General features: G+C 39.0%; 1 protein-coding gene across 4 annotated transcripts in view; it reads left to right on the plus strand.

Annotated features, from left to right (window-relative positions):
* The window catches only part of MACROD2 (mono-ADP ribosylhydrolase 2), an 877957-nt gene that overhangs the window by 620308 nt on the left and 231202 nt on the right, over positions 1–26447 (plus strand). For all 4 annotated transcript variants that reach the window (XM_086460841.1, XM_086460839.1, XM_086460838.1 and 1 more), the window contains exon 8: positions 298–371. In XM_086460841.1, coding sequence (XP_086316967.1) covers positions 298–371 — 74 coding nt within the window. The remainder of the gene's footprint in view (positions 1–297; positions 372–26447) is intronic.

A 26447-nucleotide genomic window follows, 5' to 3' on the forward strand; every position in this document is an offset into this window, starting at 1 on the left:
TTTTTCTACTTCTCTTGAGCAGTGGAGCTTTCCTCACTAGTGTTTAAAACAAAATTAATAAATAAAAATCCAGTAAAACATCACTGGCCCTGTTTTCAATTTGTTTAGCTGTGAAAAAAGTCATTGATGCTACCTAAAACTTTTGTGCAAGTCTTCGAAGAAGGGAGTTGATGAACAGCAATCCCAAAATAAAATAGTCCAAAATATAGGTGGAAAAAAACCCTCCAGGTTTTTCTTTTCTTGTATGTGTAGAAAAATGCGTGTCTTTTATTTATCTCTCATTTCTTCTGTCTTTAGGTTTTCCAAATGAGCCTGCTGCTGTCATTGCCCTTAACACTATTAAGGAATGGTTGAGCAAGAATCACAATGAGGTATGGAATAAAATATGAATTTCCCAAATTTCTGTTTAAGTCTTTGACTCCAAAACTGTGAAGAGAGTAAACATAGGCTTGAGCCTCGAAGTCTTTTTATTTCTTGTTTAGGCTTACGACCAATTAAATCAGGTCAGGACAATATAGCCAGGGGAAAATTGTTATATTTAAAAGCTATACTGGAGTTGAAGGGAAATACCTTTATTTGAAGCCTTACTGTGTGTTTCCTGTGCATTGTAATATATCCTGGCAAAGTAAAAGACTATTCTCTTCCTCAGCTGTTTCTGAGCATCAGAGTTTTTAGGTAATAATGAGGAGATTCTTGGGAAGGAAATGTATATAACAGTTGTCAGTGGAAACAGCCACCAAAGGTCGATGGTGTTCCAGGGGTCACTTTACAGTAAAAAGCTGTATGGTAGTATTTTCTATTTTCATTAATTTTTGATTTGCTTACAGTTAAGTGTTCGTTTTCCCTGTAACGCTCACTAAATGTGATACAACTGTGAATTTTTAACAGAACTGGGGGTCTTCTACTGACAACATGATGGTGATTATTTTTACAAGAAAAAAAATGCTTTCAACAGAATGATTTCTGTATCTCCCCTTTCTAGTTGTTGTCTTTCTCTGGTTTGATTTCTTAGCAAGCTGATAGTTCCTAGTGTTGAATTGAAGAAATGCAACAAAGAAGTGACAGAACAATAAAATAATCATGATGTTCTTAAACTGAGGATATGCCTGTTTCCTCATGACGGCAGCCAGCAGATTTCAGACAGCTAGAGCTGTTCAGTATTTTTGTCTGAAAATATTTAACAAAGCATCCAGTGGAGAAGCACTGGATACAGGGACATAATTAGTAGTATTTTTCCTCTAGCAATATATTCAGGCCTTTTTCTCACGAGAATCTGAAACGTGAGGGTATGAATATAGCATTTTGATATGGTTTGTTTTGGTTTTTTTACCAACTTTGAAATGAAAGGAATACTATGTTGAGATTTGAATGGCAAGTTCAGGTTTTCAAACATGAAAGTACACTAAGGAGTCCGTACATGTTTGGACACTGCTTCTTTGTAACACTGAGCACTTGGTAGCTTCCTGTGACTTAGAGATCTGAGCAGTGAAGCAGGAGGTTTCTGATGAACAGCCTTCATTAACACTATAGGTGCCTAAGTGTCATCAGCTTAGCTCTAGGCTTATATTTTTGGGAATCTAATCCATTAATATGTTATTTTAACCCTTAAGTGTAAGACTAGAGTCTCTATATTTGTGCTGCTTTGCCGTCTTATAATTTCTCGTAGTTGCATTTTTACCACATAGTTTAAAAAGTAGGCTAAAAATATTTTTGGCTTCAAAAGTAAGCTTTTCTTCCTTAAAAGCTAAGTGCATATTGTATATAAGCCCCTTAATTACTTTTCTCTTAGTGGTATTACTAGAAACCTGGCTTAATTTGGTAGAGTGCCTACCAACAGTGTTGAAGTTTTCTAAATGGAAAACTATTTTCTGAAGTATTTTGCTCTATGCTCAGCCATTGCTTCTCAGCTATAAGATAACTTTCACTTTGAGTCTTCCCTTTTTTCTCCTTTTTTCTGCTTCTGGCCTGGAAACTTGTATGCACTGCATCACCTTTCCCTCTTTCTTTTAGTTAGTGTGTTGCTTCCACATTTTTCTGGTTCCATCCATAGACTTCAAATGAGTTCCTCTCCTTGTCCTCAAAAAGCTCCAGGTCTGGTTTGGAAGAAGACTTGAGGCTCATAGCAGGTAGAGATTCAAGTGACAGTGTTTGTCATGTATGTACATGACTCTTATTTTGACCTGCATTTGCAAAGTGTCACTGTATTTATGGTCCATACAGATTAGTGTAAACTAGGAAGACTGAATATGCGTGATTCTTCCTTCCTCTGTGACAAATTCCCTTCTAATTCTTGGCCACCTTGGCTGCGTAGCTCTAAACCTCCTGTCTTGCTCCCCACAAATTCCAATTTAATTTGAATTCTTTTTAGATAAGTAGCGATAGTATACAATGTTTCGGCGTGAAAGGAGCCCAGTCTATCCTGACTGCAAAACAATTGTTAAGAACTACCCTACTGAGCTGACATCACAGATGTTTTTTGAATTTGGACTAGTATAGCTAGTAGTTGTTATATTAAATGTTTCCTCACACCCTGAATCCCAAATTCACCAAGTTGAGGTCTCATGCTGTTTAATGCACTTGGACATATGTGTGATGCATTTGATGCAATTATTACATATCAGTGAACAGGACAATTCAGAGATAATCCCCAAGAATTTTTGTTAATTTTCAAAGGAAGTGGAGTACCAGATTTTGGTCAAGATACATTTTGACGGTCCAGTTATCCATAGCTTTGTACTTTCTTGTACAAAGTCTTCCCTCTTTATAAGGGGGGGGGGGAGGAATTCTACTGCTTGAATTTTAGACTATGGCATACTAGCATGTTTGACATGTCAATAGGTCAGGAACAAAATAAAAATCCTTAACAATTTCGTTGAAGGTAGCAGTAACTTATGCAGTGAAAGGGATCTTTGAGAAGCATATAGTTGTTGGATTGCTGTTGTTTAATGCATACAGCAAGGTGGACATAGTTCATCTGATTGAACTGAACTGACATAGCTTTCTGCCAGGTGTCAATCCGATCCATTTTATATTGTGTACACTCACTCCCTTGGATTAGTTTTTGGGCTTTGAGTAGTTGGCTTTGATATTACACATCACATGAAGTTTTCCTGGAACTAGTTCATCATACAGCACCAGAAGTGAAAGGGGCTTTCTGTGTCTCAATAGCATAGTCTCCTCTTACTGCAGATAACCATATGCTATAGTCCTTTCTATAAACTTCTGTCATACAGATAGAGCAACTCCCACTACACCCATTGACTATTTAAATTCACATGTTCTAGTCTGGGAGCAATACCTCTAACAATTTGCCAGGAGGCCAGCTTTTCAGAGAGCTGCCCATGTTTCATTCCTGTTACCACTAACCAGAACCACTCCCCTGACGCTTGCTGGGCTGTCAGAATGAGTCAGTGTGTCCTGCTGACATCCTCTCCTGAACAAAAGAGGCCTCTTGCACTTGGCTCTGCCAGACTTAAATGAATCAAAGTCAGCTTCTTCCCTTCGTTCCTTCTTGTGCAATCTACCTTGCCTTTCAGAAGGTTCTGCTCCTTTAGTCCCAAAGATGTTTGACAGCCAGTTATCCTCTTGGTAATGTTTAGTACTGGTTGTCCTAAGTTCTCAAACTCTTTGAGTGTAGAATGTGAATCAATAGAATGAATTCAAGAAGTTTTAGTGCAAGATAGAGACCAAAATGATAGCCTGCTCACTAGGAAATCTGCCTGCATAACAATACACTTGGCAAGATAGGTGGATAAGATGGAAATGTGAGAAGTTTGTAAGTCTTCTGTTGTGCTCTACAGCAGCAATGTCTTATCTGCCTTTCTGCATCCCAGTAAACTGTGACAAGTTTGTGAAAGATAAGGCAATATTGTTGTTTTCTCCTCTCCGCCTTCCTGTAGTACTTCTCTCCTTTGATGCTATCGTGAAGATTTTATCCGCACTGATACTGATTCCAAATATAAATAAATCAGTGGCTATATTCCTTAGTCAGCCTGGGGGCCTGAAAATATAACCTAAATGACTCCATTCTTGCAAGCTGTGTTAGACTCCTATGAAATTTTCTGTCATAGTATTTACAAGAAAAGTGATTTGCATTTAATAAAAGGTTTTCTTCTCCAAGTCCATGGTTGTGTGCTTGACCCCTCAGGTGTTTGCATAAAAACTTATTAGCATGCTTAACTCCGATGTCTTTCAGATGAATGTCTCATTACCATGCAAATGGAGTTAGTGCCTTTCTGAGGTTAATTGTTACAAAGCAACACAGAGAGAGATCTATTGTAATTTACCGAACACAGAACACCAGCTAGGCAGGGCCGCAGCCATCATGGTCTAGAAGCCTAAAACTTAACTACATAAAGTCCGCTAGGGAAAACAACAGTATTGGAAGTAGTGGTTTGGACTTAGCTGTGTGTAACATGCAGCACTGTTCTGGTCTTGAAATGCAACTCTTGGTCAAACGAATTTCTGGCCATGTTTTACGCCAAGGTCTGCTGACTTGCAGCCAGAGGGCAAATCTAGTTTAGAAGCTGGTAAATGGTGTTATACTGTAAGTGTAGAAATCCCTTGCAGCAAACTCACAAGAATGGCCACAGTCAGCAGTAGTGGTTAATTTACTGCAGACCACCTAGGCTATCTCTTTAGCAAACTGCGTTTTCACATTTCACAAAGTGCTCTAGAGGTTTAATAGAATTCTTCAGAGCACAAAATAGAATTGGATCCCATCCTTTAGGAAATTATACACTGGAATTAATTTAAAAATGCACATTAAGCTATTTGAACACTTCAGAATGTTTCTTTCCGGGATAATCTGGCAAGGTTTGATGTACTGCCACCTGATTTCCCACAATGGTATCACAAAAGAATTGTGACACCTTTAAATACTGGACCTCCCCTACGGTTTTGGGGGTGGCAAGGAGAGGGATATGTATGGGGATTTATGTGGCAGATATATTTGAACATTTGCAATGTTAGGAATTGTTATTTGCTTTTACTTCAGTACCATGCTTGTTTCTCAAAAGGGTGAAAAATAAAAAATGCTCAATGTATGCCTTACCTTACATCACTGACATGAAAAGCCTCAGGATTTTTTCACTGCTTGAGAAAAGACTTTAATTTAACAGCACATTTAGTTCAAAGTATTGTTCTTTCTCTTGCACGGTATCTCACAACATTTATTATGCACTCCAGTAGAACAACAACCAGGAAAGTGTGATTGCAATAGATGTTCCATTGAAATAACTGATGCAGATTAAAAGCACATAAATGGAAAATAAATCAACACATTCCTGATTCCTTTTCATTAGAATCACCATTGAAAAGAGACTTTTTCTTATTTTGCCTGAAATAAATGAAATTTAGGTCCCTGTGTTTTACCAAGTAGTTATGCATCATCCTGCTGCCAAAAAAATTCCAGCAAAACAGGATGAGCAAAATCCTGGTGCAGTTGAAATTAGTGGAACTCTGGTTTTTGGGGGAGGGCCAGGATCACACTTGCTATGCTCCTCATGACAAATATCTTTCAGGAGGAAACACCTAGTTTGTCAAGTTAGGCACACCACAACATGGGTGCCCTGCACCTGTGCTCCATTTTGTACTGTGCTTCATCCAAATCATGGTGATATTTTCCACTACTGAGATAGTTAAAGTGGAATTACCTTTCCTGTGTACCAATTCCCATACACACTTGTGCCTTGGTGGCAGGCAGGGCTTTGACTGGCCTTGCCTTGTCAGCAGGAGCTGTGGGTGTATGTGAGCAGGGGGAGCTGAGGAAATGCTCCCTGCAATGGGCGGACCATGGATGTGACCTGAGGGACTTTTATCCTGCTGATAAAAGCTGCATGAGCAATTGAGTTTCTAAGGTGTCTCCTCCTGGTCAGGAAGGGCCAGAGTTAGGGCAGTGAGGGAGCAGTTTCCTCAAGTGCAAGATGCAACTGAGAGGTCCAGCAGGACTTAAACCGGCTGTGCTGTGTGTTGGCCACCCTGGTGGTTCTGCTCAAAGAGTTATTCCTGAAATAAAACAAAGCACTGCTCTTAGGTTCCTGAGGGAGGACAGGACTGCTGCATGGGCTGGCAGATATGGCACAGGACCCATAGGAGAGCCATTGGCCTCCAGAGGGATGTCTGTGTGCCAGGCAGGATGTCCCAAGCACCTGAAATGGTGCTAGGTACTGGTGTCTAGTTTGGAGAGGGATGGATGTCCTACTGGACAGCCACTGCCTGTGAGGACAGAGCAAAGGGAGTTGACGCTGTTCTCTATTGCACAAGGCAGGGTAGTGCAATTGTGTCTCAGCTTTTAAAAGCACTAGAGCTTTATTTTGGGGTAAACTAACATAACCATAACTTTGTGTCATGTGCTGCTCTCTGCAGGTAAGCATGGCACCCCACCGTATCCGTTTGGATACCACGTTAGTCTATCAGTATCTATGCTATGCAGTGTTATGTTATGTTACATAGGCGTACGCTTAGCAGGTGCAAGGCAGCAGGGTAGGAACTTTTTTCATGCCTCTCCCTTCAAAATTGGGTCAGGCAGTTAACATAAAGTTGCTTCTGCCTCCTGAGCCCATGAAAACATTAGGGCAACCCATTTTCAGTATTTCTGCAGACTTCTTGCCTAAAAGATCATTTCATTATTAATTAAAAAAAAAAAAAATTCTCTTTCCCCCTGCCTTTGGTGGTCTTGACAGCCTAATTTTGTCTCTTCATTCTTCAGAGACAATTAAACAAAGTAGTGTCTTGAGATGAGGTCTTGTCTGTCTCTACAGAAGGATGCAGATGGAGACGGTGTGTCTTGGAAAATGTTGTCTGATGCAGTTTCCTTTAACATAACCTCAGTTATATTCCCCTTGACAGAGGAACTAAGTTTCTACATTTATTCCAAAACGGAGTGGAGTAGCTAGCTAACATTATTTAACTAATGAAAGCAAATATTTAAAAAAAAAAAAAAAAAACAAAAACAAACCAACTGATGCAAACAACTCCCCCTAAGATAGTATTACTTTTGTTTTTGCTTGGGTAGTTTTCATGCTTACGGTTTTACAGTTGTCAACACAACTATGTGTAATTTTGAAAAAAATAAATGTATTTATGCCTAAGGTGATATCTTTTATGACAACTTTGGGCCTGCAGTGACATGTATTTATTTTAAAGTATATTTATTACTCGGAAATAAAGCTCTGAAAATACAGGTTTCGATTGAAGTCACTGACAGATCCTCAAGGACAGTAAGGGTGCCAGTAAAAATTCATGCGGCTATTTTGGTAGCTCTTATATGCCAGTATCATTTGATTAACATAATCTCCTCCCCTCCCCCAGCACCGTTCTCTTGGGTAGGTTAAAAAATGATCTCCTTTCTATTTCTACATTCTAATTAGGTGGTAATCATATGCTGCTCTGATTGAAATGAAAATCAGCCATCATGCCACTGTCATCTAGCTGAAGTCGAGGAAAAAAATGCTTTTCAACTTGTACAAAATTAAAATGATTTACTTGCTCTGTGTAGCTGCTCTCTCACTGGGCTCAAAGAGATTCAGTGCTGTCCCCAAAGCCCAAACCTAACTATCATCCCAACAGACAAGTCATTTTCTGAAATGATAAGTAAGCTGCCAGGGCAGCGGTGCTTTCTTATATGTTCTTCAGACTGCTATTTAGGTAGGAGGCTGATAAAGGAAAGCAGACAAAGCCTGTATTCATTATACTTTATTTATTACACTTTAAAAGCTTTTGTTATTTTTGATACAGCTATTGAGAGAAAGGCAGGAAGGCATCCCTCTTGGAAAGAAACGTTAGAGCTTATGATTGCTGTCAATGTCCCATGCAACCATTTTCCGAGTTACTTGTGACACAAATAAAAACTGGGGGATTGAACTTGGATTCCTGTAACTCTTCCCCCAAAAATTTGTTGAGGATCAAGGAAATCCACTTCTATGCATCACGTAGATGTTTTCAGTGAATAAAGGTTTATGTACACTTAGTGTACTGCGTAACTAATGACTCCTGTAACTCCATTACAGCTAATGAGTGTCGCTAACAAAAGACAGGTCTCTGCATGGGTTCTTTTGTGTTTACAGTAGTTAACTATCTAATAATTGAAATTTGTCAAAGCATTTATTCTTTTTATCCTTACAATTTAATGGCAGTTATGGTAACAGGAACCTGAATAGCTCGAAAATTCTACAGGCGTGTAGCTAAATTAACAAAATTGATCCTTGTTCAGGGTTGAGATTTTGTCTTGATCATATCATCTTCCCTGCTGCCCGCCCCCCCTGCCCCCCCCCCCCCCCCAGTTTCTGTATATTTGGAGGAGCCTGGATACTGTAGTGAGCTGTCTTGAAAACACCTTAAAAAATAAATAAAACCAATGTTACATATTTTTCTTTCCTGTTACTTCTTGCAAGACAGAAAAAACATGATAACATCCCTTTATTTCAGTACTGGCTTTCAGCCAGAAATCCCAGTAATTTCAACTGGCTTGTCAAATCAGCCCAATGCAGAAGAGGTCCAGAGTTTGTTTTGGGAGGATTCAGTTATTGTTGCTACCCACCTCGAGACTCTTTTCTTTAAATTGGTTTGTGCTCCTCCCCCCATGGATGTGTAGGAATAAATAGACAAGTAAATGAGGAATAGCAATCCATGTAGTTCTAGTGAGATACATAGATAAAATACTTCATGAGTAACAGAAATTGCTGTTACAATCTTTGTTTTCTTTCTGAGCTCTTCATGTTAATAAATCTGCTGTGCTATACTTCCACATCTGATTGAACTGTATATGTGGATTGCAGCTGGATCTTAGCAGGAGTTGAGCTGAAATGGAGCAAGAGGAAGGAGAGGGAGGAGAAGGTTTTCTTTTTGCTCTGTGGAGGTTTGCATCACAAAGGCAGAGTTTTGGGAGACTGGGAAGACAGTGGAAGCTGTCTGCTGAGGAGAGGGGTATGGCTACGCGGTTGCCAGTAGCAAATGAACCAGGTGGCCAGCTGAAGTCTTTCCCTGATGCCAGTCAGCCACCCAGGCCTCATCAGGGTGCTGGCAGAAACCAGGGAAGAGTCCCTGTGGCTCAGCGTCGGGACAAGGAGCCCAGTGCCCAGCCTCCTGCTCCACAGCTGCAGCCTGCAGAGGATGTCTTTGGTTTGGGGGTTTCCTTTGGCCGCAGTGTTTTCAGTTCTCTGAACTGACTCTCGGGTGACATCTTCATCGGTCTTTGCAGATGAGAAATATCTGTGCATGTGACCAGAGCCTCTCCAAACGTGCTGGAGGTGCTTTAGCTGCACAGCCCAGCATGTGCTGGGAGCATGCGTGGTCGGGGGGACAGCTACCAGGTGACGGCTGCACTGCCTGCCCAGCCACAGTGCACAATGCGGTGCTAAGGAAAGCCGCTCTGCTGGCACGGGCAGCGGCCCTTCCACACAAGCCAAGAGCACGTGCTTTGTTTTGCTGGCGCTTTTCTGGCGTCCTGCAAAGTGTATGATGTCTGCTTTTTGGTGTTCTGTTTCCAATAAATTCACGTAGCCGTTTTGCTTCTGGAAAGCTGCCGCTTCTGTTCGATTTAAATTCAGTTCTGTTGCCTAGATTTTCCCCAAAGCAGAATGTCCAGCATGGCACATGAAGGTGAAATAATAATAAAACATAAAAATACATTAGGTGAATCTCATACTGAAGGAAGCATCAGATCACCCTATAAGGGACCAAACTGGTACAAGTTAGCTTAACTATAAAGGGAATATTTTGTTAAGTTTTATTCAGTCTTCCCATCTGAGATTTCATCTGGCCAACTCCTGCCATCATCTCCGAGCACGTTAGCCATCAGCAGTATGTCACAATCAAATCTATACAGAAGGAAACCCGTGTGGGTTCTTATAGCTGGAGTGCATTCCCTGGGAGGAACAAAATTAGTTTATTGCTGCTAGACTACAGCATCTTGACATATAGTTTGAGATATATGATTCTGACATTTAATAGGTTAGACAATATTGGCCACATACTTCATAGGTTCTGTATCATACTGTATTCCTGGGAAGGTGAAATATGGGTCTGTCTATTATATATGAAATGACAGAACAGATGAGAAGAGCACTGTGGATGTGGGGAGCATTGACAATAAGAACCTGTGGAAACGTGGGAATGACTAGCAGGCTTCCAAGATAAAATACCTGATAATTAATACAGAACAACTTAAATTCAAACGTGAACACAGTTTAAGGGTGTGTACTGCCTTCCTACTTAGACTTCAGGACAGATTATATGATTCCTTCATTTATTTGGGATTAATGGAAAAATGAAGAACAAATTCCTTCAGTAGGAATAAACAGCGCTTCCTGAGAAGACTTTTTGAGCAAGGGCTACAAAAAGACTTTCTCAGGTTCTCACCATGCTTCTAACCTGATCTCTCATGAGATAAGAGTGGAGGTTAATTTTTACTAGCATAGGCTGTTTACAGCTACTAAACTTAAATGTGATTCATTTATTGAAGTTTGATTTTCTTTTTTTTCATATAGAAAAAAGGATTAATGTACTTTTTGACTAGTAAAATAACTGGAAAACAATCAGTGGTTAAGAAGGCTAAGGGTTAAAGCAGAATTAAGTAGGTTTAAAAGCAGTATAATTTTACAGTTGAAATGTACACAGAGCACAGATACTTGCAGTTATGCCTTGCAAATAACCAGGTTGGAGTTGCCCATGTCTCTCTGCATTTCTATGTCTTCATCCTGATTTGGGAGTGCATTTTAATATTACCAGAACTGAATTTGGGATGCGTTTCTGAACCAGGAGTGTTTAACTTTTCTGAGCCAGTGTATTTGTCCTGTGTTTTCTATTAGACTTAAAAATAGCACATGCTAATACACTGCCATGCTCTTTAGTACTATGGTCTGAAATAAACCCCTAAGAACTAGCTGCTACGTGTTCATCCACATGATCAATGCATGATAAATCCAGGGGCGTAGGTGTCTTTCTGATTTCTCCTGCCTGTGAGAAACTAGGGCCTTTCTTGAGCCCATCTCCAAATGTCCTGGATTTGATGACGTGCAAAGAAGGGATTTTTCTTCATTCTTTTCTGGCTTCTTCCATCCAGCTTTTCCACACACTTACAAGGGACTGTGTATTTAAGTCTCAGGCCAGCTACATGCCCTCAGGTTGGGGGAAAGGGTTTTATATGTGACTTTCAGCCTCTTCTGCTGGAAATTTCAACCTTTCATTTAAAGTCCCTTTGGGTTTTGTAAGCCAAAAAGTTAAAAAGCCTTAGTCTTCTATTTGCATATTCGTAGTCTTATCCTTTAGTTGACATGTTAATGTATCGCTGTTGTTTTATTGCTAAAATACAGTATATTTGATTAATTTTATTATTTCTTTTTACTTTCACCTTGTTTTGCAAGAGTGCTTGTCAAATGTCTTTTCCATGTGTAGAAAAAGTCTTTGAACTTCCACTGCCGCTTGCTGTTTTGAAGTGAATGCGCAAAGTTTGCCTTAATAGGAAAGAAACTTATCACATAGCACTTTGACTCCCCTGTATTTAATCTTGATACCCATCAGATGATAACCTCTTGCCTGTGGACATTTAAACAAACATCTTCCTTTGAGACTGCATACTAATAATATATGATCTGTATGATGATAACCTTATGACAGGGAAATGTTTCAAAAGACACAATAGAAATTATATGCTTTAGTCCTACTGACTTTCACTGTGACTCTATTGCCTCGGTGCTCTGTGTTCTCTGTTAAAATCTCTCCCTACAGACACCATATTAAGTTCATTAATATTTACAAAGCAAATATATTTCCCTTCAGACAGTCGAGGCACAACTGCCCTTGGTTTTTGTTGGATTATATGAACATCGACACAGCTTTATATAGCATAAGTGCAATATCTAATTAATATGCATGCTTATATTTGTTGAATACCCTAGGCATTTTTTTTTTCCAGTGTGATTTTCATAAGGCATATCACATGAGAATAAAATCTCATTATAACTACAGGTTACTTATGTGTGTATGCTCCCCAGCATGGGGTCCAAGTCTTCATGGGAATTTGGAAAGTGCCTGGCATGCTGCAGGTACTGAAGCTCCTATTAGCAAGGTGGAGTTGCATATATGAGAAACTGCAATGTTGCAGATGATCAAAGATACCTGTAATTCAAAGCTCTGAGTGTAAATCCAGAGGGTAAGCTTCTATAGACTAACACTAGTCCTCAAAGCCCTCCTAAATTTTAGCAGAGAGAATGTTTGCAGGCAAAGAATTTTTGCATCATAGTTGCTAACGAGGAAGGGCAGGCATTAATATCTTTAATGATGGCAGTGTTAGTGTTTGTTACAGGAGGTAGATGCAAAGGCTGAATTTGTTGCCACGTTGAAAGTACAAGGCATTTACAGAAAATATAGTTGTATATTTACTGGGGCTTTTGTTGCTGTGAGCATGGTGTTTCAGATTCTGCAAGGCTCACTTTCAGACAGAGATGTATTTGAGGGACAATCCCATCACATGTAACTGATAGACATGGCATTACAAAAATATGTGTAGCTTGTATGATGCCTCCAAAGAGCAGAAGCTGAGAGGGAAATAAGTAACTGTAAGTTTTTCAGAGACTATTAAGAAAATAAATAATTATTTTCAGACAGCTAATAACAAGTATAAATATTGCTTCAGTGCCAGATTGCTCAGTGAACTGGGATTTCCATGTAAACGGTCAGTAACCTGTCTTTATTGGCAATTTATAGTCACCTCCTATGTTTTGTCTGTGGGGAAAAAGGGATCCTGCTGTGGTTTGATGAGCTAAGGTTTGGCAAAAGAGGGCAGATGTCACACCATGGATAGCCATGAAGAGTGTGTATGGTTTTTTCCCTTTGGTCAGGACTGGGAGTAAGCAGGAGCAAGGTAGGCTGACACTCTTTTACCTAGAGTATTGCAGGAACTTTAGGAGTGAAGTGCTGAGAAGCTATTTGATCCCTTTTCTTAGTTCCCAGGTAGCCTAGTTGAAAGGCAAAGCTGCAACTGGCCTTGAAAGTGCATCGCTAACTACTGGGTTTTCTGAAGCTTGCTGGTGGAAAAAGTTGATTTTGGATGTCCTACATATCCAGAGCAGTTGCATAGAGTAAAAATGAACTCCTGATACAGAGATCTGGCAGGTTCAGTACGTCTTGCTGTCCCCTCGTTTGTATGTTCTTTCCCTTTGCAATTTTTTCCTTTCAGTTATCACTGTTCTGCCCCCTGTGTGAGTGGTGAGCTTGTCTCTTTATGTTCTGCTCTGTTGCCTGGGCATTTAACTAAGTGCTTCGGATCAGGCGAGAGGAAACAAAGACCGTACCTCTGCTCTGGGTCTATCTTGTGTGTTGCAGCTGTTGGTTTTAGGTAGGGATTTCAAGTCCAGCTGGTCCTTATTGACCCTGTGGGAAGTGGCAGGTTGAATCAATTATTTGACATGCACATTCTCTGTTGGCAGGGTTCTCGAGAGCCTTATAATGGCACAAATGATGTTACTTGCTAGTGCAAAAGAAAGTTACAATTGGGTATAGCAATTAATATGCAATTAGAAAGGCATTCTTATTTCTTTCCAAGTATTTTTTTCTAGTTATTTTTAGATTTGAATTGACTGAATAGTTGAAGAATTCCTTTTGGAAAGGAGGAGGGGAATAGTATTTTTTTCTGCATTAGCTTTGATTTTTCTTCCTGCAGGGACACAGAGAAGCACAGACAGCTGTTATTTAAAACAAAATTGAACATGAAATGCTATCAACCCATTTACTAGCTCTGAACTGTAACGCAGCAGTCCTATGTTTTAATGATGTATTGTGGTTTATTATGCACTGCATTACTGCACAAACTTAAATTTGTTTAAAAAAGTAATGAGATTTGAATGTTCATAGAGTGTAGAAACAGTCTATGTGTGCCATCTAAGGTATTTTGGTAATTTACTGGTTTTGCTGCCCAAGGTAGTGATGCTGCCCGGCAGGATGCAAGGAGGAAGGGGTTGAAGGGTGTTGGGCTGTGGATGTGTTGAGATGTCAGCATTATCGGAAATGACAACGTCTGTGAGTGAAACAACAGAGCAATCACAAACGCCCTTCAGCCTTTGGCACCACCACTGAGGCTGCCAACAAGGGTGTCAATTTGTGCCAGCTCCTGGAGCATTTTCTGTGATGATGATACGTGTCACTTTGGAACCGGATCGAGACAATCGGTGCATTTCACGCAGGCCACCAAGCAGCCCCAGTCCCAGCTGCTATCTGCTTTCAGACACATGTCACCTGGGCTGTTTGACCTAATGATGTACCAGCAAAAAAGGCTCTATACATTATAATAGTCTCCAGAGCTGTCGCATCCCAGTTTTCGACTAGATTAATTAGCACCCTTGTAAGTAATTCCATCACAGTCATTTAGAGCTGTTACCTTTTTTTTTTCAGATTCTTTTCTCCTAAATGCTCTAGAAAGTGGTTTTGAAGAAATGTTCAGTGATTAATGAAATAATCTATGAATGTAAAGCTGTAGATTGTGTATAATTTATAAATGAAAATATATGACAAGTAGAGGGTTTTGCTGGCTGGGCAGCCTCTGCGGGCTGTTGCTAAAAGAGGTCAAATTGGATCTGTGAATTTAAAACCACGACTGTACTCATTAACGTGATAGGAAAATGTTAGGAAATGCAATATAATTGTTCATAGAACTGGGTCATAATTTCTTTTTCAGTTAGTCTTCTAGCATGTTGCCACACCACAGTGCTTTCCATTAATAATGAAGACATTTTGGAGAAATAGTATTAGCAGCTGGTTGACTGTAGTTAATTGACATATTACTGTATTCCAGCACATTCTGTCAGGGACTGCTGTGAATGGCTTAAAGGCTTCTAGGGAGAAATAAAGCAGAGATAACCAAAGAGAAGTTATTTTAACTTAACAGTTCTCAGAGTCTGTATATCCTGATTCTAGGAGGCAATTTACTAAAATATGTAGAGAATTTTGATTTAGAAATTAGTGATGTAATGAACTTAATGATTTTTGTCTGTGGGAATAGCATATAAGCTCCTGTAGGAGTAGGGCAATGCACTGAGCCTTCAGAGTGTTTTTAAATATGAGTGACTAAACGACATAAATCCATTTACTCACGGATTTAATCCAGGCTGCTTTGTAAAAAATCAGGGTAATGAATTGACAAGGAGTTTAAGAAATGAACCATGTATGTAACTGAGGCATGCTAATTACTGTCTTCCCCCCCCCCCCCCCCCCCGCAAGTTAACAGAGCTTAAAATGAATGCATCGTTGTTTTCAGAATGAGGACTGAAGAAGAGAGCCAGAGTGAATCTGGGGAGGTTACTTAGGAATTCACCTCCAGGTCATGAATTCAGATCCAGACCGTTTCGTTCATGTCTGAGAGCTTTTCAGCCTCTGCACTAGTCTGGCCTGCATAGAATGAAATGGAGAACCTGCCTTTGGTCCCTGTCACAACTGACATGACTCTAGTTGTGCTGATGAACGTTACTATTTAGAGAGTCTTATTCTGCAGTTATGGCACCCAGCTGGAGATTTTGCTTTTCTCTCCAGAGTAGCTGGGATTAGGCACAAAACAGAAAATGGTAGCCTCTAGTGCTGATAGTTTCAAATGTTCATGGACGTATAAAGGAATTTCTTCTTAGATGTGCTTATTGAAGGAAATGGAAAGTGAGTACTTCAAAGGAACTGAGCTATTTGATCATGGAACATTTTATTGTACAGTTAATTACATAAAATAGGCTGAACTGAGCAGTGCGTATAATTAGATGTACAGAGCTGTTTCCTCGGCTACTGTCAGTCTGCTTAGTTGTAAGTCAATTTGCATCAGCTGAGAAGCTGGACCCTGGTATTTATGGAACCATTGGCTGTTTATTATACCAGAGTAACACATAGCCAAGTTCTGTACCCTAAGGAAATTCAGACCAAGATGTATAAAGTAAGAAAAAAGGTACTGCGTTCATTTTTAAAGTAATGATGGGCTAATCTTGATCTTCAGCACTTTTATTTGAAGCTTCCTAGAACTTATAGCAATTGGATATAGAAGTAAAGAACTACCATGATGTTTTGGGGATGTACTTGCAATTTGGAAGGAAAGTTGTGGCGGGGGATTTTGGTCTTTGTAGGCAGTGATCACAAGGCAAAAAATAGCAGGTGTGGAAAAGTTTGGGGGTGGAAGACTGTCCTCTAGAAAAGCCTTTATCACTGAGTAACAGAGGAACAGAATGGTAGCTGATAATGAACAACCAGGGTACAATAACAGCACTCTGAGTGCTCATGTTTTGTATTCTTTTGGAAGTGTTTTACATTTGAAAAATACTCTCCATATGTAAGCTTCCAGTTTCTGATTTTAAAAGATGACACTAAAAATAACAACTTCTCCATGTTATCAGAGTTTAAATTTGAGGCCAGTGACACTCTGATGGTTCCTATGGCCAAAACCACAGGGATCCCAGAAAAGTAGCAATCTTCTGTGTCAATTAAATTATTTTAAAGTAGTTAATCCTTCAAATTGTGCTCAAGCTGTACATGGATATTTTTTTTTTAACACTGTAGGCCTTGGAATTCTCAGTTTCTTGCACTCTGCTTTTGTGTTCATCGTTGCCAGAAACAGGGTCAACAGAAGCATTAAAAATATTTTAGAAAATACCAATGTCTCAATCATTGGGCGTAAAAGTCATGTTTTGTTTAATTGAAACAAATGCGGCTGTCCTGTCAGGGAGAGACCTTAATTCAAGAATTACAGATTTCCTTCAGCTGAGACACTTGACTTTGCCATCAACATACACGAGGTAGTGTTTCTGTGGACAATGTGTGTCTTCTTGGTAGTCTGCACCTGGTGAGTTGCTGCTTTCTGGGCAGGACGAGAACTGCAGACTGTGGTCAGTGCTTGGGTCTGGCACTGCGTGGTCAGATTAATGCGTCCACAAATAATGGCTGCGCTCGTTTCATTCCATTCAGAATAAGAAAAAATGTCGTTCCTTATGGCATAAATAGTAAATTTTTTTGTTAGTTCTTAAATGCTGATGCTTTTTACTAATCTCACGATCGTCAGAATTGTATTCTTATGCAGTGGGTAGGAATGGTTCCTCCAAATTTTGAAATAATTTCACTTTAATAATTATGTATGGGAATTCTATAATACATTCCTCTGTGGTGTCAAAGCAGTTTAGTTTAAAAGTTTACAATACACATAGTGATTAATGAAGCTACAGTCATTTACCTCAGAACTAATTCTGCTTTGAAAAGATGGTTTGCCTCACACTAATTATTTCTGTATTGTCCTTATTTGCATCACAGGCATTTCACTGCTCTTCATCTTAACTTATTAAATCCTTCTTGCTCATGCATGAATCTGGACAGCTGGATGCCTCTAATGGGGCAGCTAGTGCTACCCAGTGGTCTATAATCAACATTCTGTTGCCACACATTAGCATCACACGGCATGCCTAAAAGGACTAAAAATTTGATTTGTGAAGCAACAGCTGATTAGGGATGATTAACAAAAAGACTAGGGGGTGGTGGAAATTGTGTAACACTGCTTCCATCCTTTTAGAATCCAGCAAAGAATGGCATATCTGATATGTCAGTGTGAATAAAAATAGATGAACCATTATCTAAAAGTTTTTATCGCTAATCATTTCTCAAAGGCTGTTTAAAACCAAACACATTTAATAGCATTTAAATGAAAACAGAAGTGGAAATTATCGTAAAACCATGACAAAGAAGATATGTCTGTTTATTTTAAACAAAACATATCAATTAATTTTTCTGCAGTGTCAAGGCAATACAAGATGCTATGATAAATATATAAAAATATTGTATTACTAAATGCACCTTAAATGCCTTGCTAAATACAGGAGACCCCCACACACTGAGGTTGATTTGTAGTCTGTAAAGAGAGTTCATTTTGGATGCAGAATGAGATATGCTGGAAAAACTGAAGTTGCAGCAGGCAATCTTGAATGACCACTGGAAAATCTATTCAGTGGTTTCAGTGTAACCTGATTATACCTTCATAATAGTTTCATTTCTTCAGACTTTTCCATATGCATCATCTGCACTGGTAAGCAGGACAGTTTGCAGTTTGGCAATGCTTCTCTTCATTAAAAAAAAAAAAAACAAGAAAAAAAAACAAACCACCATGCACACCCCCAAAACACCAACACCCCCCAAAAAAAACCTCACCAAAAGCCTGTGTGAATCCAACAGTCCCTCTTGCATGTCTTCCGTCATCCTAGAGGCCTCAGTATATTTCTCTGTTGATCTTCTGCTCTTCTCGTGCTGCAGATTAGCCAAGAGAGGAGACAGTTAATTCTGCTCTTACTTCTCTTGCTCAGTCATGATTTTGAACGAAAAGCATTGATCATCTTTGCTGTCTGTGTTCAGCTGTTATCAGGGCTAGAGGAATCATTGGATTGGGAAATGCCCTTTGCTGTGTGATTTTTGACAGTGTTCCACTTCCTTCAGGTTCTTGGCCACCTAGCCCAAGATTAGATGCAAGCAGCAGTTTCGAAAGTCGATAGTATGGCATTTTCTTCTTTTAGTAATTCCATGAGTCCAGATATGGTCTCTGTTTACCAGGAATTACTTTTGGATTTTATTTTTTGATGACAGAGAAGAGGCTAACTGTGTCTGGAAATGACCCATCTGGGAAGGGTTAAAACCCAAAAAATTATTTTGTCATAAATATAAAAATATTATACAAAAAATAGTATACGTTACCATCTTCCTTCTGCCATGCTTCCACCGGCAACAACTAAAAAAGCAAAAAAGGTTTGCTTTAAAAATTGGGAAGAAAGTGATTATTAGTAGCTGCACCCTCAGAAATAAAACACAAAGTGATGTGAATTACAAAGCTGTTGGTGCGCTTCTGAGGTGATCATAGACAGAGAAACCTAATGCAATCACAGTGTATATAAATAGCCTACTAATGTACAAAGTGCTTCAGTTTATCGTTGGAGTGGACATTATTAAGGTAATTATTTTATCCTTTGTGACTTGCTGTTCTGTTGTGCTGTTGTATAAATCAATCCAATCTAACTAATATATTTTGAGGGACAATTTTCCTCTCTTCTTACAAAAAAGGTTTATTGCAGAAGGCAGTCTTATTAAAGACTTATCACTTCAGAGATCTGGTGACAGTAAACGCTTGGCTGTTAATTTACTGGCAGGTCACATTTCAGTTAAAAACAAAAGCAATGAAGAAAATGGCATGTAAAAAAATTAGTTGTCTAGCTTGGTGCCTTGGCTGTTTCTATTTCTTGCCATTTTGCTTCAAATAGCATCAAGTTGGGCTTAAAGCAATGTCTTCAGGATGTTTTGTTCAGCCTTCAAAAGTTCAGGAGATGCCACTGTAACATGTACAAAATGCAGATCAAGATCCAAGTGGAAATTTGTACCTGACCTAAGTCTTTTGTTTATGCCTTATCTCTTTGCTAATCATTTATTTGATTAATTGAAAAGCTGAATGTAGAGTTATGCATTGAGATCATAGTTCTGTGTTTCAGCAATAGTGTGCTCTTTTCCTGCTGCCTGTTTCTAGCGAAGCTTTGAAGTACTCGTGTGTGGTGAGAGTTGTGGATTGCCAGCCCATGGCCATGTGCCACTGAGATAGCTGCAGTGGTGGACGAAGGCAGGGTTTTCCAGTGGTGCACAGAAGTGTTTTCTGGGAACCTAGTTATTTCGCTAGGTTCACTCTGAAAGGCAGTACAGATGAATCAGTGTTCTCCTGTATTAGAAATGCATCTTTATTTTCTTATGGAAAGGATTGCATACAACCTCTCAGTTGTAGTATTTGTAAAATACAGTTGTTGATGTTTGACTGTCTTGTATGAGACATTGCCTGCTTAGATGATCTGGGAGACGCATGGAAAGATGCTCTACGTGTTACTGAGTATAAGAAGCTGTGATCCTCCTTTCCCTATGTTTTGATTTGAAAGACAGGTGTCTGCAGAGGAAGGCAGGAGCCTCCCTTGAAATGGAAAGTGCAACCCCCTTCCCTCCAAATTATTATAATGTTCTTTACTAATATATATATATATATATATATATAACACAAGGCAAGGAAAACCAAACAACCCAGTGGTTTACACTGACAGAGTCAGAAATACAACCTGACACCCTGTTAGGGTGGCAGTAGCAGTCCGATAAGATGCTGGCTGCAGTCCTCCTGAAGCGATGGATGTAGTTCTGTTGAAGCAGCGATCAGGTAAAAGAGTCTGGTCTTCCTCTGAAGGTCCAGTGGTAGGTAGGTAGCTCTTGTCCTCTGGAACTCCAGTGGGGGGAAAAACTCCTCTGGGAATCCAGTGGAAGAAGGCTGCTAGGGTGTTCGAAATCTCAGTTTTTATTTGGCATGGACTGCTTGGCTCCTTCCCCACCCTCCCCGGGCGGAGCATCTCACAATGGGATGGGGAGTCGTGAGGCAGTTCCTTGATGGGCCATTAACAGGAGAGGGCCCAGGAGCGAGTTATCGATGGGTCAGGCGATAAGGCATTGTTGTGCCCATTAACAGAAGATAGTCCAGAGGGGGGAGGCAGGGAGCACCGCCCCACCTGGTCTTAACAGCTCCTGAAGATGGTAATAGAATACCTTTTTTTTCCTTTTGGCACATTTTACACTGTAACCTAGGACACCCTAGGTGAATGATACTTGTATGAGGACACCTCAAATAAGGATTTGATTCAGAGCAGTACATGGTAGTCTTTTGCTTGCCAAGTGAAAATGAGGTTGCTCTATTTGCAACCATACTTGCCTTGCAGGGCGTTTGCCAGTTCTCCAGGAGGATCCTGGCCCATGTGGTCCCCTGTAGGGAGTCTGTACCCTGGGAGACATGATAAAACTTCAGGCTTTAGGCAAGATGTTAGAGCAGAGTTTTCCAAGAGGCTACTTCTGCTACAAGGATGACAGCACTGTGTCCTGAAGTTAGGGAAGCATTTCCAGGCCTGCAGGATATGATTAATTCTTCGCTATGTATGTGTTATTCCTTTTTCCTGCCTATTCCTAGCTTAGCTACCTTCCGTATACCTACACAATATATACGAAGTTTGAGTGAAGAAGGTCCTCTTGTTTCCTCTCTTTTATTTTACTATATATGCTGTATGAAAAACCAGGGAAAGGTTCTTAATACTTCGTAGATGTCTATGTATGTTTTGTGCTTACATGTAAAGAGTTAAGATTGACAACTTGTGAGTATGTCATCAAACCTCTAAATAGCGATTACAATTTCAGCAACCTTAGCAAGTACTTGAGAGTAACATAATATTAAGTATATGCTGTAAGTTCTCTGTGATAGTCCATAGTCCCTCTCACTGCTTGTGTAAAGCTGCCATATGGTCATTTGGGTCTTTTTTTGTCTCAATCCCTAATAGAAATTTCGTATTTCACGATAGAAGAGGATTCTCTCAAAAGGAAGAAAAATGCCACAGTATATTGTTTATTTGTGGGTAGTGATAAAGAAATAAATCACAAAACATGGAGTTGTCTCAAGAAAACAACAAAAAAATTTGACCTAAATGTTTTTCAGATGATTATGAAAAATCAGCGATCCGTAAGTTCCATTGCAAACAGTTAAACATATTTCACCTTTCTTGTGGGCCCATGGGTCTTTCAACTATTGACTGAGCTTGTCATGTGGGAGGAGGTCGTGCTGACTTTGGAAGAGAACAAATTCAGTGGAAGTGAAACTCCAGTGAAAATCATGCTGGTGAATGTATACAAATGGTTGTGTAACTGAGGTGGTTGAAGTGACTTGCATACACCAAAGTAAATATTGCAGCTCATCTTGGCCTTAGCAAGACTGAAACATTTGCCATATACATGTTAAATTAGCTTTTTTGGTAATTTATGGGTTCACTATCATAATCTAGATTACTTCAGTGATACCTTTTGGACTAAACTGACCTAGTTCTCAATAATAATATAAGCCTATATGCCGTCATTGTAGTACCAGTCTTGTGCAAGGTTGATGACTATAGAGTCTTTGTCAATAAATTTTGCGGATCATGTTGTTTCTGGGGCAGTAAGAGTCAATCAAGCAGTGCTAGCTGATTAGTCTGCAAATACCAGTTCTAGATGTATGTTTAAACGATAGAGAAATGACAGTGGCAAACAGAAAAGACTATAACTAATATAATATTAAAAGGTAATTATTTCTATGCCTTTTTTTGGTGAAATTATTTGTGTTTTCTAAGGTCAGTGATACTCGGTTGTTATTCAGAATACAGTTAATATCAATTAGCTATATTGTAGCTTTACTTTCAGTGTAAATCAGTAGAGAGGTCATAGGCTTGTTCACAGTGGAGCACTGGCAATTGCGTTTGGTAGGGAGTTAGAGGCCTACAGCTTTGGTTGGATATGGATAAACACATATTGTATAAACACAGATATGTATTTTTTTTGTTGTGTTAAGCCTCTGATGGTTTTGAGATTTTAGGTCTGATTATTGCCAAAACGCCTACAAACTTTGCATATTAAATGGAAAAAAAAAAAAAAATTACAATTTACTATGTGCACAGTATGGCAAGAACTTTAATGCTTAAGAGAAGGCAGCCCTAGAAAATTAGATCAAAAGCTATTATCTGGAATTCAGGATTTTAATAGCAATTTGTATCTTCAGAATGAGAGTGGAAGAACATGAGGTATTGTTTATTATTGAAATTATAAGCACAATAAAAGTGACAATAGGCAACAAGTTTAAGGCTGGTCTGCCAAAGTGCTCCACGTGACAGCTCCTTATATTTGTCAGCAGTTCTGTTTCCAGAAGCTTTGATGAAACGATTTTTGCTTTGATGAACAAATTCAGCAAATGAACACTAATGTCTTTGCATATGGCAAAACAGTAGTGACTGGCAGTTGTTGATAAAGATGCATCACCCTCTGGTTTTGTTCACATGGAAGTGAACTGGGAATGGGCAGGCTTTTTATTTCTTCCACGTGGGTTGTCTTTTCTGTACAATGACAACGCTGCAAGAGTGGGCACTCATTTCTTATTTTGTGAAATGGTGAAAAGTCAATTATTTCCAACGCTTCAGAGGGTGTCTTCTGTAAGAATACTTTAAAAAGAAAGCAACTACATATTAAAGGGTTCAATGGCTTTTTCTTCTGTGATTCTATGTACCTCCCTCCTCTCCCATTTCTCCCCATATAAGTAAAGAAACAAAGCAGCAGCTTTCTGACATCCATCATGAACATTAATTATACTACTATCTTCAGCTTCCAGGACTGGGAGATTATGAGGAATGTATTAACCATTTTGGCTTTTCGAAAATGGCTCATTATTAATATGGTTAAGTAGGAGTACTGGGTCAGCAAGTGAGGGGAAGTGCACATCAAGAGTGTTCATTTGATTTTGGAATAAATATTTTATTTCATGAAGCACTCCTTAATTACTTACGGGTAAATATATCTAGGGAGCGTAAAGTGGCTAGGTCTTTCTATCAAAACTTCCTTTTCTGATCTAAGCAAGGCAAAATCTTTTCAATCTTGAATCAAAAGTTATTTTGGGGAACAAACTATGATTCTTGTAGTGCAAAGTTATGAGTTAGCTTATTGATTCTGTATAATTCTAATTTTTTTTTTATGTAGGACAAGATACCTTCAACATTTTGCAGTACTAATACTTGCATAATAAAAGCTTTAACAAATTTATTCGTTGTTACGGACCTAAATGCAGTCTCCCTTCTGAAGAAATCCTAAATGAAGTCCTCCTATACTGTCATAATTATGAAAGGATGCTACAACAAACTGATAATTACTTGTCTAGGCAGATTTATAATTTAATTCACATACTGATTCTTTTCGAAGTGACACAGAAAACATTTCTAGCAAATGCTAGTTTAAAATCATACCTAAAAAACAAGCCTTACATAAAAAAGTATGATGTTGGCTATGTCTTTTTGAGTAACATCAAAGATCTCTAGAGATATGTTGACAGGGAAGCTATTTATATCTAGATATACCCAATCTACTTGTTGTAATAGAAATGGAGTTTTTCCAAACAGTGGAAGAATTTGGCTTTAAACTTTTAACTGTAGAATAAAATATGTGGAAGAATAGATTAAAAAAATGTATGGAGGTAATACACAAATGAAGACAGTTTCTCGCCACTGGAGTATGATTATACATCAGTGCTGCTTCCCAGCTCCTGTTAGTGAAGCTTGAAGCTTTATCATATATGATATCCTGGCCCTATGTGTCATCTAATGTATAGCCCGTACATACAGCTAGAGGCTCTTGTACCTTGTCAGAGTACGGTAGTGTCTATATCTCTGTAGTTTCCTGTAGTAGAACCGTATACTAATAAATTTCATGAGAGAACTGGACCATGTTGGTGTGTTGTTGGGTTGTCTCTCGGAAATTAAATTTCCTTTAATGAATGGGTGGGGATTTGCTATTTTTTCAATTTTTTTTTCTTTTTTTTTTCCCACTTTATCTCAGCTTGGGCACAGGGATCTCAGCATTTCATATCTCAGAGTATACAACTTGAATGAACAGTATAAGTATTATTTTTCTTCTCACAATCTTGTAAAATTTTTCCTTTTATATGTAACGAGACAAATTTAGGTGTTCAGCGTTGTTCTAGAATAAGATTTATGAATTTCATCTGATTCATTTTGTCTTCCTTAATGCGTTTTCCCACTCGAAGGGTCAGAGTTCAAAAGCAACATAGCTTCTATTTTAATCTAATAAACAGCTGAATACATTTTTCAAAAATGTGAATTTATACAGCTTAGCACATTTTCTGTTTTTTTGTTGATGGTGGTGATCATTGTTTAAGAGCATGGTTTTGAGAGAGCGCCCCTTGAATCTGGATGTAACACTGACAAATTTGCCAACTTTACTTGTACTGTAGCTATTACTGCTGTATTGAAGGAAGTTCTCTGTGCTTCCAGACAAGACGTGCAAGACCTTTTGCACTACTAGGATGATGTTAAGGAGGATGTTGTCTGCAAGCATTTTCTTCCTTTTGGTACTTGTATCCCTGCAAGGGTCATAAATGGACAATAGAGTGGAGTCATGAGTGAATTATTCTCTTTGAGCTACAAGTACGTCACACTATTTTTATAATTTCCTGAAGGATTATAAACATGTCTCTTGAGACCTAGAGGAAACTGCTGAAGTTTTGGGATAGTTTTCTGTCCCTTTTTTCTGCCTCGGTTTAGACGGATACAGCTTGTAACTCTATCTGAAAAATATAGATAAAACTGGATTGTATGGCGTGGAGGATGTTGTGATTTCAGTTCTTTGTTTAAAAATAGGGGTTTTTTTCTATGCTGAAAGTCTCCGTGGATCTTACTGTGTCATGTATATGTTTTGATAACTCTGGAAATTGTCTTTTCTTCTTAGAATATATGTGTGTAGGCATGATGCTCCAAAGAAAGAGGGTGGTTTTAATAGACATTGTTTGGTTGAAACCAATAGCTGTTTCAGTGTTATTTTTCCCCACTAGTTCAAGATCTTCCCCAAAACACTCAGTTGGTTTTTTATTAGTATCAGATAGATGTACACACGTCTCCTGCAGCTAAAGATGCTTTTTGCACAGGTAGAACAGCAGAAGGGGTGGTTGCCCACATATGAAAAGAAAGTTACAGCTGATATTTTTTATCAGTTCACACTGAAAATAATCTGTTGCAGGAGGTTCAATTTTCATTTGTCTCTCAGGGCATTCACTGTTGCTGGGGAGGATTGTACTGAATTGCACTGTGCAGGAGGGCCTCCCTTTTTCCTGAACAGGTGAACTGCAAGACTGTGGCCACTGTAGAACTTGTCCTGAATTGAGCTACATAAGACGGGCATGCAAGCCATTGAAGGATAATCAAATAAAAGTGTTCCTGCGTTCCTGCGGTGCCTTCTTTCACCTCTGTTTAGAAGCAATGCATTAGGTTATCTTGCCATGGGATGATTTACTTTGAAATACTGTTTTCTTCCCTTGCTGTTTTTTTTTACACTTTTATCATCCTCATGTTGAGATTAACATGAACTCAAGAAGAATCTCAGTCGGAGAGAAGCCTCTTAGGTAGAGATTCAGGTAGCATCTAGCATTGATGCTACCCTCAGTATGCTTAGTAAAATCGCTGCTGATTTTACTGTATGTTCATTCTCTTATCAGTTTGAAATGCTTTCATAATGCTGTCGTCATCTTCCAGGATGCAAGGGATAGGGAGTAACATCTATAAAAACAGGGTGATTCAGTGACCTAATAAAACTGACTAAAATTTGGATTTATTAGTAGAGTTTTTGAAACTCTGCCATTAGCTTCTGAGTTCAGGATGAGTGTAGTGCATACAGGTAAATACTTATGTTACTCAAATTTTTAAGTCTTATGTCAAGCGTGTCTCATACACCTAGGAGCCAAAGTCTCATTAACTTGCAGTGAGAAATCTCAAAAGCCTTCCCTGAGAGCTGGTGTCCTGAATGACTAAGTAACCTTTGGAAATGTAACCAAAGCTCCCAGAAGCGAAGTACTTCTGACAGTTTTA

Source organism: Leptosomus discolor, chromosome 2 (assembly GCF_034619465.1).
Source record: "Leptosomus discolor isolate bLepDis1 chromosome 2, bLepDis1.hap2, whole genome shotgun sequence".
NCBI classification, from domain to species: domain Eukaryota; kingdom Metazoa; phylum Chordata; class Aves; order Leptosomiformes; family Leptosomidae; genus Leptosomus; species Leptosomus discolor.